This window comes from Grus americana, chromosome 2 (genome assembly GCF_028858705.1).
Source record: "Grus americana isolate bGruAme1 chromosome 2, bGruAme1.mat, whole genome shotgun sequence".
In the NCBI taxonomy this organism is placed as follows: Eukaryota; Metazoa; Chordata; class Aves; order Gruiformes; family Gruidae; genus Grus; species Grus americana.
The window spans coordinates 159,065,289-159,085,661 of record NC_072853.1 but is presented as its reverse complement, the minus strand read 5'-3'; the positions used below and the strand labels follow the sequence as shown (position 1 = coordinate 159,085,661).

The window sequence follows — 20,373 nt, the reverse complement described above, 5'->3', positions numbered from 1 at the left end:
GTATGGTGTAACCTCATTTAATTTTCCCAATTTGTTGCGGATGGGGTGTCTTTGTGGCGAAACGTCGTCGCCCGGAGTAACTGGATGTGTTGGGAATGCAGGAGTCGTGTTGGTACACGCTGGGCTGAATGCAGCATATAATGGGGCTCTTGGGTGTGTATGGGGGTGGCAGGTAAAATCCGGATGGCTAAAAAAAAAAGAAGAGAATGGAGAGGCTGAGCTTTCTAGAGGAGCTGCTGCGGGGCAGGGAGGGTGAGCGGACCCGACGTGGGGCTTTCCCTGCCCTGCGCCACAGGGGTACGGGCTGGGTAGGAACAGCGTGAGCTGGCACCGGAGCAGCTGGATACAAGGGTAAAAATAAAAGGGGCAAGTCCATTGCCAGCTTTGGAAGCCAGGCAGGCAGAGGATTGCTATGTGCGTTGAGCAAAAGGTTTTGAGCCCTGCCCTTGCCCGGATACTGGACGTGCTGCAGCCATGGCTCTCCCAGGACAGAAATAGCACTGCAAGAGTCACTCCATCAGTCTCTGTCCTTTTTCCCAAATCCCACCTCCTTTTTTTCCCCCCATCACTTCCCAGGACTTCACCACCACCTCCCCTGCTGTTTCCTGCCGCTCGTGGGCTTGTTTTTCCCCCTCGCGGGAAATGCCCGTCTCCCATGGCAGAGGAAATAGCAGTGCTGGTCCTGGCCTGGGAAAGCGTGGCCCAAATCCCCCAGGTTATAAACTTGTATAATACGAGGTTTTGAGTTGGAGCAGGGAGACATAATGCACGTCTGAGCGCGGTGACATTGGTGACAGCAGAGCTGTGCAGTCGGACGCAGCGCAGGGTGTGAGGTGGGCAGAGGATGAGGAAGGAGACGGAAGCAGGTTTCCGCAGAGGGTGCGGATTGAGACCTGACGACGTCTTTGGTTTCGGACCAGCTGAGCCCTCTGGGTGCCACTCTGGCTAAGTATTTGCCAGCATTTTGCAGGAGGGAGGTCTCGGGGACACATCAGTTTGCTGCACCAGAGGAAACCCCGAATCTCCTTGGGCTCTCAGCAGCACCGAGGAATGTGCAATTGCTCCGGAAGAAAAAATTTTTGCCAATAATTGGTGAAAGCCACTGATTTGTGCGAGATGACTCAAAACGTCGTCCTTCATCCTGTGCTTTAGCTGATAAACTTCAGTGTTGAAATAAACTCCCTTTACTGTTTACAAGAGCTCTGCCCCTAGAAGTGGTGGTGCGGATGGGGCAGCTGCTCCGGCATTCCCCGGATAGTTTCTGAGTGATTTCAGGCTCTTTTGGCTTTCAAGATTACTTGCATTTTTTTTATCAGTAGATTTTAAAATGGCTGCTTTTTCTTATAAGCATCACATCAAATAGCAGGAGAGAGATTTTTAAAGGCTGTCACTGTCAAACTCAGCCAGTGACATTTTCCAAAGAGGACTCGATGCAAATTTTAGTTTCTCTCGAGTCTGACAAACCTGAGAGAGCACAGCCTGAAAGTGGGTTTTGTAACTCCTGCTGTTAAGCGTCGCGGTATTAGTGTTTCCTGGCATTTAGAAACAAGTTTAAGAACAATTAATCAGAAGAACTTGCTCAACATAGCCTCCAGTAATGATGAGAGAGTATTTTCTTGGCTGAGCATTTGCCCACAGTTTCAGGAGCAGGGGGTGTGTGTGCGCACATGCGGGTTTGTAAAATACCCCGGGCTTGGTATCTTATGAGTATCCCTCGCTCCCAACAGAAATTAAAAGAAACTGTGATGATTTGGCATCTTTCTGAAAACACCTTTCAAGCTTGGTCCCCCAAATTAGACCACTTCTATGTTTTAGTAGAGTTACTTGGTCTCCTGACGTTTTCTCTGTGCTATAATGTATTAGATAGGGAGCTTTTAAAAGAAGAAACAAAAGAACTAGTTAATCTCCAGGAATTTTTCAGCCCAGGGTCATCCAGGCCTATAGACAGGTCATTTCCAGTAAATAAGTTCTTGGCTCCAGTGGGTTCCTCTAAAGTATGAGATTACCAGCAAATGTCGGACTTGAGTCTTAGAAGAACCCTAGTATCTTCTGCTAAGGTAAAGATTCATACCAGAGCTGCTGTAACAGCAGAAAAGCTTTTCAGTACAAAAATCTTATCAACAGATTACAAAGATCATAGGGATATCCACTTCAGATAAGTGTATTTAAACGGGGATTTTTTTTTTTTTCCTTTCTCTTTGGGTTGCTCCTTCACAGCTCGGCTCTCCCCGGCAGCAGCGTTGAGTCATCAGAAACTCCAGTGCCTTCCGTAGGCGCGGGGTAAATTCCAAGTCCTTGTAATAGGAGGGGGGAAAAAATCAAGCAAAGCTCTTTCCTTTTGCACTCTTTTTTTGCCGTCAGTCAGAATCAGCCCAGACTAACATGGTCCTCAGCAATTTCAATAAATGCTTCCTAGTCCTCTCTAGAAGCAGCAATACCATGTCTTGCTCTGAGCTTCTGAAAATACACCACCTCTTAACTCCAAAGTCTTAATGTATTAGACACTTTGCTGGCCATCATTCGAGAAAGATTTAAATGGAGTAAGTTTCCTGCAAGTTGCCCTTGGACAACGGGCTGGCTGGAGCTTTAGCTCGGACTGTCTTGTGTCATTAGCTAAAGCCAGGCGTCCCTCACCAGGTGCATCTTCTCCTGGTGCTGGTTACGGGAAGGGCTGTGCGTTTGTAGCCTCGGGAAGTCTTCCTCGGCACTGAGCAAACCGGTGCACCTACCTTTTGTTTCTTAATACAGGGGAAACCCCTGATACATGGTTTGGTTGGGGTTTTTTTTTGGAGGGGGTTAGGTGTGTAAGAAAATAGCACGCAAGCAGTAGGGCTGCCGTGCGGGAACCATGAAGGCTCCGCTTCCTCCTGCACGGGAAGTGACATGGTAAATGTAAATCAGTGGTTTGATATCCTCAGGATGTTTACCCTGGTTTGTTCGGCATGGTTCTGTTAATTACTATCTTGTCATTAATTGCTGCTGATTCCTGGTAGGATTTCAGTTCAATTCCAGGATGTACACGGATGTTACTTAAACGTAACACAAAGTAATAATGCTAGCTCATGCAGGGCTGCTCTTTTGAGAAGTAGTCCTTGACTTACCTGTCCCACCTCACCTGGAATATCCTCTGCCTTAGTGGTTTTATTCCCGTGCGTTATCTCCATTTTCCAGGAGCACCCAAGGACCCCTTGGTGTAGCTGGTGGCTCCCCCAAAGCGCCCACCTTGTCCAAGAACTGTACTCACGGTTTGCCGTAGACACATAAAATGGATGTATTACGAATAAATACAAGTTGGCAGTGACTTTTCTGATCACGTTGCCCCTCACGATAGGCAATATTGCCCTCTACTGGTTAATTACAGGTTAAAGGATCCATATTTTCCCCTTTCGCACAGCAGCACTTTGCTATGAGAAATTATTTTTCAGCCCTTCTTGCTCAGAGCAGAAGGCAGGTTTTGGTCCTAATGCAACTTCTTAGGATGCTACAGCTTGTCTTTAATTTCTTTTTCCCAAGAAGCTGCTTTTCATTTGGGAGGACCTGGTGCACCCAAACACCAAACTTTAATTATTGTTTTTAAATGTTACTAGTAATGCTGAATCCCTCATTTTCAGAATTAACCCTTAGAAATGTAACTTCTCCAGACTGGTTTTGCAAGTGAAATAACCGCAAGGTTTTTAATTATTATTTGCATTAGTAGAATAAAACCTTTTTCTTAATGCTGTAATCTGGATGCTGATTCCAGCAGCCCCGGATAATTGCCCCCTTCCCTGCCCCAGCTGGGGCGGCTGCACGATGAGCTGGAGCCAGGCACTGAGCCGGGTTAAAAATAAGCTCACAGAACCGAGTGTTATTTTTAACCCAGGTCAGTCTCCTGCTTGGGTTCATGGTGCATATGCCCAGACTCTCACGTGGGTGTGCTGGCTTGGAGGCACGGGAGGTGGCAAGAAGGGAGGAACCGAGGGCTGGTTAAAGCTGGAGCACCCCAAAAGTTGCTTCTCAAGTAGATATTCCAGCTCTGAACTCAGCTATGGACCCCCCGTCCATACCAGCTGTCCTCCTAAAAGCCTTTTCCAGGACCAACATCACTGCTGACTTAGCTCCAGCCATGTTTAACCACTTTTTGGTGGTGATGCCCTGTGTGACTGACTATCCCCAGAGTAAACTCCTTTCAGGTCTCATATTTACCATTGGTACAGCCTGCTTTATTCAGAGTCTGGCTCGAATGTTTCAAATATGTTTAAATATGTAGAACAAGAGAAAACAGTTGATGCAAATTACACTTTAGTCTGGCTTTGCAAGGGGTGCTATAGATAGATGATCAGAGGAAGGTTCTGATGGCTCATACCGTGCACAGCACTGCATTCAATTCAATATTAGAATCACAGCCGACGTGATGTTACGACATCTAACTAATTTGGGGTGCCATCCTGCTCTCCCGCAACTCGTAAAGGGGAAAAAGTTTGGACAGCTTTTGGGGGTCTATTTGTTGAACTAAAACTTGTCTTTACCTTGGGGGAGATGGAAAACCGAATGACTCTGGGTGATTGAGATGGATTTAATCCTTTCAGTACTTAAAGGGGGCTTATGAGAAAGATGGAGACAGACTTTTTAGTATGGCCTGCTACGATAGGACAAGGGGTAATGGTTTTAAACTAAAAGAGGGGAGATTCAGACTAGATAAAGGAAGACACGTTTTACGATGAGGGTGGTGAAACACTGGCACAGGTTGCCCCATCCCTGGAAACATTCAAGGTCAGACTGGACAGGACTCTGAGCAACCTGATCTAGATGAAGATGTCCTTGCCCATTGCTGGGGGATGTTGGACTATATGGCCTTTAAAGGTCCCCTCCAACCCAAACCATTCTATGATTCTATGATTTACCTGCAAAATGTGCTGCCCGCGTAGTGGTGGGGAGCAGCTCTGCATCCCCCCAGGGCCCTACCATGGGGCGAAGGACAGATGGGGACAGGTCTGCGCAGCCCAGCAATAGGAAGCACAAATTATTCTTCTGGAGGAAAACTCGGTAACTTTGTAGTCTAATCAAAGTTAATAAAGTATTCGACTTCAGTTGCCACTGTATTATGTTTTGTGGCATACAGATGCAGCCCCTCTGGTGTGCTGACGCTTTCACAGCACACCCCAAACAGCAGAATAATGTCCGTGGCAGCTTAAGAGGGAATTTTCTTGCAGCATAACGCAGGTCAGCTCAGCTTAGCAAAAATGCTCATTACAAATCCTTGATGACAGAAAGTTGGGGCCCTTATGAGGAAAGGTTTAACACAAACTTCCAAAGGGCTGCTTGTTCCCTGAGTCCCAAACTGAGGACTTGTGTTCTAGGTTTTAGCACGGATTGCCGCCTCTCTTGGGGCACAGGCTGGGTTTGAACCAGTTTGCAAACAGCCCCTTCACCGCTAGTTCTCAGCGGACGGTCTCTAAGCATCTCATCCTCATTCCCACCCTCAGCCGCGTGCCCTTTCCTTGTGCTTCAGCCGCAGCTGCGTTGCAGAGAGAAACCCCAAGCAGGAGCAGCTGGGTCCCGCGTCTCAGAATGGTGCTGGCAGAGCAGGCAGCAGGCAGGCAGTGTGCTGGCAGAGCAGGCAGCAGGCAGCAGGCAGGCAGCGTGCCGGCAGCACCAAGCACAGCCAGGGCTCTCCTGGGTTTGTTGGGCTGCTACAAAACATTCAGCCAATGTGATGATGCAGTGCAGGGTCCAGCTTTGGGGGTTAGTTCTGGATCATTTTTGAAGGTGGGGTGGTTTTTTTGGTTTGTGGGGGTTTTTTTGTGGTTTTGTTTTTGTTTTTGTTTTTGTTTTTTTTGTTGATGCATCATGTTTCATGGAGCAATTGAACTATGAACCCTGCTGGAGGAGGGTGTGTGGATCTGAGGGACAGTCCTTGCTCTGGGCCACTTGCAGACGAGCCACAGTTGGAGGACACCCCAGGCAAAGCACCTTGGGGAGGTGTATTGTGACTTTTCACAAAAAGTGGCGTAGTTGGAAGGACTTCTCCCAAAACTCACAGGAGGTGTGTAAACAGGCAGGTACCATCACTTCCCAGAGTCAGAGCCATGCTTGAACCCTCAGGAGCTGAACAGCTCTCATGGGATTTGATAAAGCAGGACAAGATCTCCTGCCTCTTCTCTAGATTGCAGTTGGTTTAATTGGAAAGTTGGGAGTATGGAATGCCTTCTGTGTTTTTATATCTTATTTTAAGTTGGACTCAAGCAGTGAGTGCCTGCTGGAAGATCTTTCTGCAACTTCATTAGGTGCTCGGCGTTGTGGGGCTGGTGGCACAGCTCAGCTCCAAAGCACAGGAGCTCTGCGGGAGCGGTCGCTTCCAGCAGCAGATCAAGGAGGCATCAGGGTGCAAGAGGGCCAGCCCGCAACGATGCTGCGGGTACGTCACCAGGGAGGAGCAAGATTATTTAGAATTCTTCCAATGTTAAACTGTGCCTTTCACACCAGCTGAACTGGACTAAAGGTGTCGGGATTGATCGCTAGCGTAGTTGGGGTAATTTGTTGGGGTGTGTGTAGAGCATCTGGTTTAATACTTAACTGCGTTAAGCGTTAGTACGTCTGGTTGGGGTGTGTCTGCGATGCACACACACACACAGAGCTTCAAGAATGGTCTCAGCACGTTTCTCCGTCCTGCATCTGCTTGCAATATAAATTTTAAATATGCAAGACTCTGCATATCAAAAAGAAAGCAGTGCAGTTTGTGTTTCCATGAGAGGGGAGGAATCACCTATTTCTGGTGCACCATGATTTGTTAGGAAGTGAACTCTCTTGACTGTTTTTTGTACGTGCAACTGGTGTATGTGGGTTTTCTATGCTTTTCTTTTTTTTTTTTTTTTTACTCCTGGCATTTTATAGGCTTCACCTTCATAGACCTGGTATCGTGAGACTGAGACATGCTTCAGTATTGTTGGTATAGCTTGTAAAATCCTGTAGCTTCTTATGGGAAATGCCGGCAATTCTGCATCTGAACGTTTTCCCAGCTTTTCCTTGTCCACCGCCTCTCGTAGCTAGAGCGCTGTGCCCCACGCGAGGGGAAAAGACCCGTCCTTGGTGTTATCTTCACTTGTGGTTTTGTCTTGTTTGCTTGTGCCTTCGGAAGTGCAGGAGACGCCAGGGTAACGAACCGTGAGTGTTGTGCGGGGGAAATGGGCGTCTAACAACCTGGGGAAACGGGTCCCCGGTGTAAGATCCACGCACAGCCGGTGCTCGAACGCACGGCGGGGAGATGTGAGGCACGTCTTGGAGTCCTCTTCTCCTGCGAGGCCTCGGGTGCCACGTTACACTGTGAAATGACTTTTTAAACATACCTTGCCTCCTTTCCCTTGTGCCCTCAGAAGCATCTCCCCATGCACGATCACAAGGTAAAGACGACGCAACCTGTTTTGTTTGAAACTGTTGGTGGTTTGGTGCACACAACGAACGGGGTATTACTGCTCTTGTTACTACTGCATACGTGGTGCTTTCTCCATCTTCAAAGCATTTTCCAGCCATGAACTAAGAGCACAGGCATTAGCTGAGAGAGCACACCCCTCCCTAAGCAGCTGATGCCGGGCACATCCCGGGAAAAACTTCCAGAATGTGACACACCACTTTTGATGCAAATAAAATGATGCCATATTTCATCAGCTCTATTAAAAGTACTTAAGTAATTGAATTAATGAAACTTTAAAAAGCCTTTAAGAGACAAATGTGGTACACACCTTTCTTCTCTTTTTTTTTTCTTTCTTTTTTTTTTTTTCTTTTCTTATTTTCCCCGTTGAAATCTTTGGCTTTTTTATTTGTTGTCTTACTGTTTGCTTTTTGATGTGTGGTTTTGCTGGGGGATTTTTTGTGTTACGGTAGCTGATTTCTCTGCTTTGCAGCATTGATACTGTTACAGTTTCTGCAGCAAAGGAAAGCGTCATCTGCAAAATACCATGAGTATGACTGGAATACCTCATCTTTCATACTAATTTTTGGAAACATTGGGTTGCTATTCCCATTGCGTTCATTCACCTTTGCTGTACGTGCCTGCCTTGCCCCCTGGACTGTGCTTACCTCTTACGTACTCAGCCCCATTTCCCATCTTCATGTGATCTTTCATGCTTCTCTACCACCCTTCCACTTACAGATGTCCAAAATCCAGCCCCTCTGAACCCACGTTGGCTTTGTTTTTCTCCCACCATCCCTGTAGCCATCTTGGGTATTTCTCCCTCCTTCCTCTATAGCTTTTCCTTGACCATGGCCAACCCTTCCTAGGCAGACAGTCCAGGTGAGGTGGGAGGAGATGACATGCTCTGCACAGGACAGAAAGTTTATCCAGGGCCATGTCTCGGCTTGCTCACCCTGTCTTTTGGGAAAAAGGAAGCAGTGGCCTCAGAGTTGTCATATCTAGCTGACTTTTTTGGGTGGCTCCAGTGTGGTGAGAGGCCATGGATGGAGCTTTCTGCTCTGGACACTCCCTGATCTCAGGTAGACAGCAGTATCTGTGAGCTAACCACAGCCAAGGCCATAGTTTAGTGACACCCAAGTTTTAGTCCAGTTTTGAGGATTTTTTCAGGCTAAATTTAAGTGTATTGGGTGCAGCTGACTTTTCTTGCACTCTTTGCTTTTTCAGGTGAGGCGGATGAGGAAGCCTTTGCCGAGGAGTGCAGACGGAGAGGACAACACGCCCTGCCTTTCCAGCCGACCAACCCTCGCCTGCTGAAGTCTCACAAGCCTGCCAGTTCCCCCAAATATGCCTATCATTATAATAGCGATGAGGTGGAAGAACAAGATAGAAGCCGGGTTACAAGCAGCTTGGAGACCCCTTTTTATTTATCAGGTGTGCACAAGCATGTTGATGAGAAATGCGCAGAAAAGGATTCATCAGCTAGTCAAAAGCCAAAACCAAAACGCCAAGGAAGAGGTTGTTGCTGTGTGTTGACCTAATCTTAGTTCCCCGGTAGATAATAAACAGCAGCTCGTGTGCCTTTATCCTGCATTAGCTCTGCTCTTCCATTTAGTCTAGATTCACAAATGCCCTGGGATATTCAAGGATCCAGGGAAAATTTTGTTATGCTGAAGTGCCTATGCTCTTTGTTCTTAAAAGTGAAGGCCTTTTAGAGAGTAACTAATCACAATACTTTGCACATTCATTTACTTAAATTGTGCTTGGCTTCCTTGCCAAAGTAGTTCAGCAACTTGATATTATTTCTGGAAGGTGCAATTTTAGGAACCTAAATCGTAATAGCGAGGGCTAAGACCGTTCAGGCGAATGCAGAAGTGTGGTGATTGTCCTGGTTATTTTTGGAAGTAATTAGTCCTTTGATGTATTTCCTGCCTGTAATGTTTCAGCAGTACAGTCCAGAGGCTATCTGGGACAACCAAGTCCTCATAACTACTTGATTTAATTTGAACCTGTGGTCAAAGATCATCCAGGACTGCCAGGACAGGTTTTTCTGAATCATGAAGATGCCTTTCTACTTGGATGCCCAAACCAAGGGCCCTTCTCAGTAGTGCTGAATTACGTGAAGTGCTGGGAAGTGTGAGGAAGTATGAGGCTCTTCAGGGTAAACAGAGCGCACAAAAAACATGCACTGTACCCCGAAACATGCGCTCACGTACTCCCAGTGCTGTACCAACTTCTGCTGCGTTTATGAGCCTTTAAATCTAACGCTGTCATCTGTACCGAAGATCTAAAGATATCATGTGGGATGACAGCTTGAAAAAATAGAAGCATTCAGATAAATGTCTTCCCGATCAGTTGTTGGAAGTTTTGTCTCTCTGTGGATGGCTAAGTTGAATCTTTTCTTAAAAAAAAAAAAAAAAAAAAAAAAAAAAAAGTTTAAAATTTCTCTGCAGAAGCCTGAACGTAACCTCTGGGCCGATGTCCTGAAATCTGCCACGCAAGGGTTACAGGTTTTGTCTCCTGTGTCTATAGCCGGCAAAACAAAACCTTGGCTCTGCATTTGGAGACTTGAGGTTCTCTGCAACCATAACAATACTTTGCAGTGATCTCCAAAGTGCATCTGAATTTGACATGCACCATGCAAATTTTGGAGCAATTTTTAAGATTGCTTAGGGCTTTTTGCCGTGAATCTATTTATGGTCCAAGACACAAGTTTGCAATTAAAATGAATTTCCAGAAGTATTTGCACAATCACAAAATCCTCTCTTCTACCAGTAGCTTGTGAGTTGCCATAAAAGATCCAGGGTGAAAATTTGATTGCAGTAAGACTAAGATTTTACTATTGCTTTAAATATTTTGCCTGCTGTTCCTCTGATGGACAGGGCTGCTGAAGGACTGGTCGAGTCAGTCATAAAAACCTACGTGAGTGTCTTAATCCCTCCCTGGGAAGTTTGTGCACGAGCCCTGACCAATAACGCCGTTCTCCTTCATGGGTGTTCACCTCTGCCAACTGCCTTGCCCAGCAAGCAGGCTTCACTGGCGCAGCTCTGTGATTATACAGACCACTTACTCGCTCCCGCTTGGCTTCTCATTGATCACTGCAACAGCTGCCGTGCTTACACGGGCCAGCGTTGGGAAAGAATAGCATCTTTTTCTGCCTTGGTCCAAAGCCCACTCACTTCAGTGGAAAATAAAGTTCAACGGCCTCAAACCAGGCGCCGTTCCACCTCAAATTGGGTGGTTTTGCCACTGCTGGCATTTAGCCCTTGACGGTGAGGCTGCGGGGCAGTTTTAGATGTTGTCCCAGTTAGGGCACCTCAAGCAAATCCTCAGTTGTACGCTGCAGTGAAATGGCTTCTTTTTCCCAGCTCTAAAAGTGGGAATGTTTGAGTTTTAATCTGTAAGTCTGAAGCAAATTGAAATGAAAGCAAAGAGGTTCGGTGGGAATGGCTCTAGGAGCGGCTGCCTGTCTCAGAACCCAAGGAGAAAGGCTGGCCAACTCGTTTAAACCTGGCAAAAAATATCCAGAGGTGAGATGAGTCTTCCCTTAGTCAGGATTTGCAGTCATTGCAGTGGGGTTTTAATTAAAAAAAAAAAAAAAGTTAAATTTGATTCTCCATCTAACATTGACACTTTGTGCTTTAGTAGAAATTGCTCGGGGTTTTATACTGTTCCTGGTTTCGTAACAGCCTTTAGAATAAAACTTGTACTCTGAAGTCGCTGTGTATCTCCAACAGTGCTCTAGCTCCACCCAAGTAATTTTTTAATAAGAATTCAGATACTACAAGGAATGCGCTGCCTGACGGTATGATGTATGGCTGACTGGTGGTGCGCAAGCTGTATCAAAGTGGTATTAATGCCAGCAGAGACCTGGGGGTTGCAGCCGTTAATGGTAGGGGTAGTGGTAATTACCCCTAAAAAACTACTCTGGATTTGAGAGTTTTGACCTTTATCTAGCAAGAATGGTTGAAATGTTTGTTAAAATATTGAAAAATATGTGGTATGAAAGATTGTTATTTGCAAGATAATATTGCAAGGTTTGCTCTTCCTTTTGAATGGAATAGCTTGCATTAACCTAAAACTTACAACATTAATAATAATTCATTTTTGCTGCATTTTCACCCACTGGCATCCCTGAAAAGGAAACTACTTTAAAAGAACTAGCTTAACTAATCTCTATCCTTTCCTGGCATGGATTCCTCTGCTGGAAAGTTGAGCTATTTGTACTTTATTACAACTTTAATGAGGTTCTGTTCTTTTTACCGACATAAAGTTTCCCGCGTTACACATTACTAACTAGTAAAATCAATGTGCTTGGTTATCCCAACTAATTACTTTATAATTCTCTCACATACTTGTATTTGGGCATGTAATGGAAAGAGAAAGGAAAGCAAAGCCACCGTTTTCTGCGGAAACCTAACACGTGAGGAATGCTGGAGGTGCGGAGATGGGAGGGAATTCACTCTCCCTTTGCTCCACGTCCCCTGGCTGTAACTGTGCGCGAGTGGGACGGGGTAACAGCCGTACTCTTCAGAGGATGTCAGGGAGTGGGAAGATTGGGTGGTGGACCTGGAGGCTGGCTGGTTGCTCCCTGGCTTAGCCAGAGCTGCCTTCACGCATGTTTTTTTTGGCTGCCAGTATGAGAGCATCCCGTTGCCCATTTGCTTCCCGTAGAAGGTGGCTGGGTTGCACACGGAAGGGCTTCCAAGGCTGCGTAGCCTTGCAAGCTTTTGCTTGCCATGTGGGAGTAAAACCTTGGCCTCTATTTGGTAATAGTATTACCTTAATTAATAGCAGGCAAGCAGGTTGTATCTGGCTTGGTATGTTCTTGTAGCAATTCTAGGCAGAATTGGTAATGAAAATAGTACGGTGAGCAAGCACGAAGGCAGGCCCCGGTAAGTTGCTCACGCTTTTCAGTCCCCTAAAACATCAAAGTTGGAATTACATCACTGGGTTGGCCAGTGAAACTGGAGAACTCGCCCCTTGAATTTAACATTGCGGATAATTAAATAGTGGAGCGGCATACCTAGACAGGGTGGGATGTTTTGTCACCTCAGGTCTTTACGTAAAGGTGGGTTCTCTCTCTGCGATGCTCTGTGGCACGGGCAGGAGCTGTGGATGCCGTGAATTAGTAGGTCAAATCGTGGTGTGTGTTGGGCAGCGGCTGGGGCTGAAAGGAGGGAACGTGAAAGTGCACTCTAAAGCTGTAATTGTAAATTGAGTCACACGCATGAAATTATACTGAAGCTGTGATCTGGGGTCAATTTGTGTAATGGCATATGCAAATGTGGTCAGTCTAAAATAACAGATGGTGGCTGTAACTCAGAGGTAAGCTAGCTGCCTTTGAAATAGCAATTTATTGTTTTGAGTAAAGAGGTATTTTTAAGAGCAGAAAATTAGAAATTGCACTACAGAACCCAACGTGCACGTGCCCCGCTGCCCTGTTAAAGCTCTGTGCACGTATTGGAGCCATGACTGCTTGGCTGGTTTGAAGCAGGGCAAAAGAATGGCTGCAATCTTAGCAAAATTTAGTAGATCTTGAAAACCATTTTCTCTGGGACTTGAGCAGAAACCATGAATCCCTCTCACCCCCAACCTCAGTGCTTCAGAGCCTGAAAGTGGAAGGAGACTCCTCCGAAGTCTTCACCTCTTCAGGAGATGTTCTACAAAAATCAGGCCATGGCTTTTGTTACTGACTGAAGTGTGTCGACAAGCAGAAATCCTGTGTGTTAACTGTCGGTCGTGACTGAACACCCTGTTTCCTTCTGCTGACGCCTACGCTCTCCTGTGCTGGCAGAAGGAAGGTGGAGCAGACCCGTGGCTGCTCTCTGCATCCTGGTAGAGCAGGCAGGTGTCAGGCAGGGCAGGAAGAAGTAGGACACCACAGATGGGTTGGGGAGGAGTGTTTTCCCCAGGACACTTGTTCGTTTGGATCAATCGCTCGATGTGCACACCTCCCTTGCAGCTGCCTCCCAAGAACGTGACAAGTTTTATAGTCGGTGACTGAACAAACCCGTGATGTTGGGAGGTGCAGATGGCAGAGAAGTAGAAAGCCAGAAGGAAATACAATCTGGGACCCAGCAGAGAGGCTTCCCAATTTGTTTTGGTCCTTGCTGAGTGGCTGAGAGAGTTGCTACTAAGCATTGTTGGAAGTTGGTTTCAGCCTTCAGTAGCGTTTTGAAATATGGAATAGCTTCTGTGCTCTTTATGGTTCTTCTGGAAATAGAAGAGAGAAGGATGAAATGGTAAGAGTGGGTCAGCACACGCTGTTCGTTTTAGACAAGAATTATCCAGGTTGTAAACCAGGTGTAATTCCAAATGGTGTGGATTCTTGCTTCATCCATCTCTGCTCCTGGCAGCTGATGAAAGCAAGAATGTACCAAGTCAGGCTGATATCTCTCTGCATATGAGTGAATCTGTTTCCAAATGCCAAAGCTTGGGGAAGCTCTCAGTAACCTATTCTCCCCCCACCCTTCCCTAAGACGCTCTATCTTAATGTAACACATTTCTAGACTTTAGATACCTAACAATTGCTTCTAAGAGTAGAAGTTTGAAAACCCCATCTCCAAGGCCAGAGCTGTTTGCCTAAGCCAGTTCAGCCAGGCACTAACGATGGGAAGCCTCCGTGACTGCTTCGTGATGCTGGTGACCCACCAGGACACAGATTCACGGCAGATTAATCAAATAGTAACGGGGCTGCTGCTTTCTAATTCAGATTTTGTTCTCTTGTGACTTTGAGGCTAGTCTGGTAACCAAGGCAGCTAAATATGCTTTTAATTAGTGCTGGTTGAAGTATTCAAGTGAAATAAGCACCAAAGGGTTACGTCTTTAGTGTGCACTTTTTACTAGGAGCTGCTTCACTTGTCCGGATTAGGTTTTTGGCCATTATCACCCAGCATAGCATCACTGGTGCTAACAGACTGGCAAAGTTTGACCTATCCTTTCTTCTTAGGTGGCAGCAGAAAAGGAAATGGTCGAGAGTGAAATTATTTATCACAGCAAGCTCGAAACAGAAAAGAGCTGGCAGTTTTCTCTTGAGGAATACTCTGCATTTGTGCCTTATCTCCTACTTTGGCCAATCTGTTTCTGTGTGTCAGTGATAACACTTGAAAGATTTCCACTTTTCACCCTTATCATTCCAGAGGCTGGTAGGAGACCATGTTGTCAAATGCCTAAATATCTTCATACCACATTATTTTAACATTTGAGTTGTTTCATTTAGAAGGCAATGAATTATGTGGCATTCATTTCAAGTCATTATTTACATCGACTCACAGTATTTTTAAGGAAGACTTGCTAGAATTGCTTTCAAAATCTCAAAGATTTGAAGAAAATGGACTGTTGAAAAAAAAAATTGTGATATAAAATACCAGTATCAAATGCAATCATGCCTGTATGTGGAAGCCTTTTAAAAATACTGACAGTGTTTTGAGAATGAAAAATGAGAAAATTATGAAGCTAATAACCTGTTAGAGTTTAATGCTCCTTTCCCAAATATCTGTGTTAATGTTTCATAGTTATTACATGAACTAGTTCTGATCGGCTGATATGATGCTGTTTTTCCCTCCAGTAAAGGGAAGAATCCTTTGAATAACACCCTTCGGATGACTGATTCTCAAGAGTCAGCACGTCTCTTCCGCCTCCGTTGGCCTCTGTGGGAAAGCAAAGAGATGCTTGAGCCCTTCTGGGATTTGTCCCTTAGAGCAGTAAATTAAATGCCAAGGGATCCTATTTTTGACAATGTATAGGTAACCGAGGGGCTGACATTGAAGTGAACTTAATGGATGGAGTTCTTAATTAGGGAGATGTCCACGCGATGCCCCCGGGGACAGGATTGTAGCTCAGGAGGGTGGCAGGGTGCAGGGAAAACACAGCGTCATTGCAATTCTGCAAAGCACTGCCAATTTTTCTCTTCCTTAAACAATAAAACTGGTTTCCACTCTAACTTTCTGCAGGCTAATCACTCATGGCATAATTTCTAAATAAATATCCTGCTTCTTGACTCAGATGATTGCAAAAGATGAAGTCATGCTGTTGATACAGCGTAGGAGCTCGAATGATAACCTAGAAACAGTTTTCCTTTGCTACAAGGGAGTGTATTTCCTCTAACGCACAAGCTTTTGATAACGTCTCAAGTGATTTAGCCCAAAGACTATCTCGTGGTTTTCCCCAAGTCTTAAACTGAAGAACTGCAGTTCTGCCGTGGGCACAGCCCTAACCGCGCTTGGGAGGAGCTCTGATTAGGGGCAAACTTCAGCCACAGCGTGGCTTCGTACTCCTCTGACCTCCCACCGCTTCCTTTTCCCATCTTCATTTTGCCATTGGTGCTAAATTGATGGAGAACCAGGTGTGATGGTGACACAGCTTCCTCAGGGCAACATCTGCCTGCGGGCAGACAGAATGGGGAAAGAAACAGACGTGCAGACAGGCGGAGCTGAGCCCTTCCTCGGCCGTTCCTCTGACTGCCAGCCCTGTCTCTCAGCTGGCTTCCAGGGCTCCTCCGCTCCGTGCTGGCCCCCTTCACTGGATTGTGCTGATTCCCAGTGGCAGAGCACCGCTGAGCTAAAAGATCCCTCCAGCTATCTCAGAATGATTATCCGAGGGAAACGTTTGCTAGCTGTGAGTTTAGATTCATAAGCGCACTTGGGTAGATGTGGTGTTGGTTCTGCGCAGTTTGCTGTCCGTGCAAGTCTGCTGGCAAGTTGCGTTTTACTGCAAGTTTGGAGGAAAGAACGAGATGCAGAGCAAGAACTGTTTTTCACGCATTTTTTTGGGGGGGGAGTGGGGAGGGATTCATCGAGATGATGATCACGTGGCTGGAAGCTTGTGCCTACTGAACCCGTAGCAAATAATTGTTGCTTGAACTCAATACTTCCATGTACCATTGGAGCTGCAGTAGAATACAACTTATGGTGCATAGTTAAGCATGAGCAGGCTGATGACCTGGATATAAAATGTATATTGGTAAAGACCGAGCACCTTATTTACTCAGGTTCTCAGCATTCCTTAGTCTTAAAATGGAAATGCAAATATCGTGGTAACTCTGACTGCTGTGAGCAGGAAACGCCAGTACTTAAATAGTTCCTGCTGTATAAGTCTTATTTATTGCTTCCAGTTTGAAAATTACTCTGGTTTTGCATGTGCTCTAATTTTGAAGCTTTTCCTGAATGGCTTTGAAGTCTGTTGAAAGTTCTCCGGATCTTTTCAAGCTTCAAAGATTGATAGTGTTTTCTTTCTATCCTGTGTAAGGGATGTAGTAGAACTGGGGATATAGTAGAACCACATTAGAAAGCCAGACCTTTCCTTTAAGATTCCTTAAACCATTCAGAGAACATGTGCTTTTGCTAGAGGGAAAAGTCTGTGAATGCTGTGAATGGTGTTTTACAAGCCATGTTTCCTCAGGACACAAAGAAGGCAGCAAGAGGAGGAAGCAGAAGCAGAGAGAGGAACAGAAGAAGAAGAAGTCAACCAAAGGGAGTTACTAAAATGGACTTCTCTGCTATGCCAATACCTTTATAATAACGACAACTTAATGTTACATTTGAGCACACCTCTTTTCTGTATAATTTTTGATTGTTCACACTGCTAGCAAGGAAGTAACTCATGTTTAAAACTGTACTAAAATTGCACTATGTTATTCTTTTTAGTTTCACCGAGTGGCTTTCTTGCCAGTCAGGTTAGGGAATTCGAACGAGGCTGATCCTGGTTAGAAGTGTGTTATGTTTGAAGATTGGAAAGTGTTACAGAATTTCTTACCTCTTCCTTCCCTGGGACTAAAACGACTCTAGTCTAGTGTTTCTTTATTTGTTTTGTAGGATATAAAGGGTTGTGCAAATGCCTGTTTGTTTGGTCACTCCGGCATCAACATCAGGCCCGTTGAAAGAAGAGTCCTGTTCACTCATGTCATGGGGAATGGGTTTGAGACACGAGCTCTTATAGGGTCATTTATGCAAGCTTAATAAGTGACTTTTATGGTGGGGTTTGGTTTTTTTTCCCCCAAGTTGGGCAGCAAAGGTTTGTCCCTGCTATTAAAATATTCCTTGATTTTAAATTGTATCATGAAGTTATATTCTCTGATTTTAAGAAACTTAGTGTAATGATGGTCTCCTGTAAGCACTCCTACTGATTTCCTTAAGCATAGTTGACTCCCGATGAATCATTTAGTGAAATCATTCCTTATTTTAAAAGTTTATTTTCAGAACCTAGAGACAAATGATCTAAGTGCTACTTTAAAACTGCTCTTTGTTTCTGCTGAGTAGGTTTTAGATAATAAACATTTTTTTCAGCATCCGTATAAGATTTTATCAGCTTGTTTCTGCAAAGAACTTACACCTTTATGTATGAAAGCATTTTGCATTGGTTTTATTGCAGGACTATATTTTTTTTTTTAGCTTGAAAAGATGTCTTCAATTTAAAAGAAATATGTATTTTCTCACACGATTACTTCCTTGCTTCCCATACCTGTCTCATGTGCATGACACATTGCTTCTCTTAACCTTTCAGTTTGTCCAGAGCCCTTCTGTTGCCTTAAGCATTTACCTGCATGTTTCTTGTCAGTATGTTGCCTCTTCTTTTTAACCTCCAGGTAGGAGTTATCGGCTTATGGTTTTGTTTCATTTCTTTTGTCTTCCTCTTGCCAATATGTTGTTGATGTAACAGACTTAAACCTGGCAATATTGAAAGTCCACAGTTCCTGGAGAAACTCATTCATCCTAAGGTTTAGAAGATGTGGGAATGCACATAATGGTGTAAGGAAGAAGCTAAACAGAAAAATCAAGTCTGCGTTCTAGCGTGGTTTGATATAACAAGTTCTGGTGTCTCTGGTATCTGAACGGTTTAGCTTCAAATGCTTACGTTACCCAGTGTAACCCTACACAAACATATAACCGTACGTGAACTCTGTTAGGGTATTTAAATTATGGTTAATATGAAATAAGACTGAGTACAGGTTTTCTGTCACTTAAGTACCACTTTTTTGTTTTGTGCAGTGTTACTAATATTTAAAAATAAAGAAAATTCTCCTTTATGCTTTGTCTTCTTGCATTGTACTGTAGACTGGAGCTGGCATCAGTCGTTCATGTTTAGCTTCAATTAAAGTTTAGGCTGTAAGTACAAGGGAGAGAGTCTGCATTCACAAAACGCCCACAAGCATACCAAGTTATTTCTTTTGCTAAATCCATGAGCAAGTCGATACGGTCCCTGTGTCAAACGGCTGCTACTGGAAGATGGGGGTTTGTTCTGGCTGGAATCATCACTGTAAGGAGGGTATACCTCAAACGGAGCTTGCACATTCGCTGTGCGAGGAACATTCATGCTAGATAATACACAACACTTGGAATTGCATCCCATTTAGTACGCTCTCCATACTCTGGGAGAAGGGTCCCCCTGTACATATGCGAATTTTAAACTATTAGTGCTCCTTATTTGTTAGGAAAATGGTGCATGCTTTGGAAAAGCAGGAGAAGTGGAGGAAGGGAGAGGTGACGCCAGCGTAGGGCTGGTCTCCCCCGGGCTGTCCCAGCGCTGTGAGCTGCCTCACGTCACAGGACAGAGTGGCTCCGGATCAAGAATGTGCCTTGAAGAGTTAGAGCAGACCAGGATTTGGTACGGAAATATCTTCCTGAGTCTCATCCCTGTGTTAGGCTTGAAGGAGGGGGATAAAGCATTAATGAGTTAGGAAACCTGAAGGTAGGCTCTGAATTAGTTAGGAAGCCTGTCTTACCAAGAGCATCCTTATCCCACTGGAAAGGTGCTGGCAAGCTTGCAGCTGGGCTCCTACACCCTGTGCTTCCTGCGGGGAGAAACTCCTGGGAACCACAGAGTCCCTGGAGGAGGGAACCACGGGCATAATCTTTCCTATAACTACCTAGAATCTACCCAAGCAAGAAACGTGGGCCCACGGCCATTCCTTCCTTCAGCCTAATTGCATTTGGATTCTAACTGAAAGGTCACCGTTTAACTGAGCGCCGTGAAGCAGGGTTGTGAGCCTGGGCGTAGCGTGGTGCCACGTCTGCCACGTATGTATGAGCAGGCACGTATGTGAGGTCTTTGTATCCCGGTGCATCCATCTGCCAAAGGTGAAGGCTGCATGATGATACGGTTACTTAAAGTATGTGTCGGGACAGGAAAAATGCAGGTGGGTGTGAGACACCACAACTGATAACAGATGATGCTGGCCCAAGCGTGGCTGTGAATAAATGTATTGTGAAAGTTGGAGAAAGATTCCTGACCATCCTGCAACACTCCTGTGGAAGAGCTGAGGACAGAAACAGAGCTAGTTTAAATACAGACCTGATGTGATTTATAAAGTGTATCGCAAAACGTATCTTTACAGAGCAGATACCTGGGCTCAGAGACCCAAGGTGTTTTCAATCCCTTTTAGTATCCCATAAGAAAATTAAATTATTAGGGTAGAGAACACACAGCGAGTTGAGTAACAGCATAATAAAATTGTTTTGTTTTCAGTGTATCATTTTAATCTCAAGATAATGGGACACAATCACAACCAAGCAAAATATGGACAGATAAGGGATCCTGCTCCTCACTTGGAAGCTGCCACTATGAAAATGGTTTAAATTCAGTTGTTTTGCCACACCTTTTAGAGACGTGCACAGCCTGCTCTTTAAACTAAGGTTTGGCCAGACTTCGATCCTAAATAAATGATCTCAGAGAGCGTAGGTGTCAAAATGATAAAAATGTATTTTTGAAGTTTTTGCCCAGTCTCTGCTCAGTGCTGCTGCCCACCTCCATAAGCAGCCTGCAGACCTGTAAATCCTGCTTCTAGAGGTAACACAAAACTCAGTTTTTTCTCTGTTAGCTTGGCTGCCTTTACAGAGATTTACTTCCCCCCGCCCCCCAAATTTCAGAACCATCTCATGATACTTTGTATTTATTTGTTGAAATAACACATCAAAAAGATGCTTCTTAAAAGAAGAGTCAGATACCTGGAAAATGTACAGTAGTCATTAGGGAAGCACTGAATTGCG

General features: G+C 45.0%; 1 protein-coding gene across 3 annotated transcripts in view; it reads left to right on the top strand.

Moving 5' to 3' along the window:
- DNAJB6 (DnaJ heat shock protein family (Hsp40) member B6) overlaps nt 1-18,413 on the top strand; it is a 63,202-nt gene extending 44,789 nt beyond the window's left edge. For 2 of the 3 annotated variants that reach the window (XM_054814121.1, XM_054814122.1), the window contains exons 9-10: nt 8,615-8,821; nt 16,790-18,413. In XM_054814121.1, the coding sequence (XP_054670096.1) occupies nt 8,615-8,821; nt 16,790-16,872 (290 nt within the window). In that variant the 3' untranslated portion in view covers nt 16,873-18,413. Of the gene's footprint in view, nt 1-8,614 lie in introns of all 3 variants that reach the window. The other variant, XM_054814120.1, reaches the window with a different exon arrangement.
- Nucleotides 18,414-20,373: the final 1,960 nt, after the last annotated feature.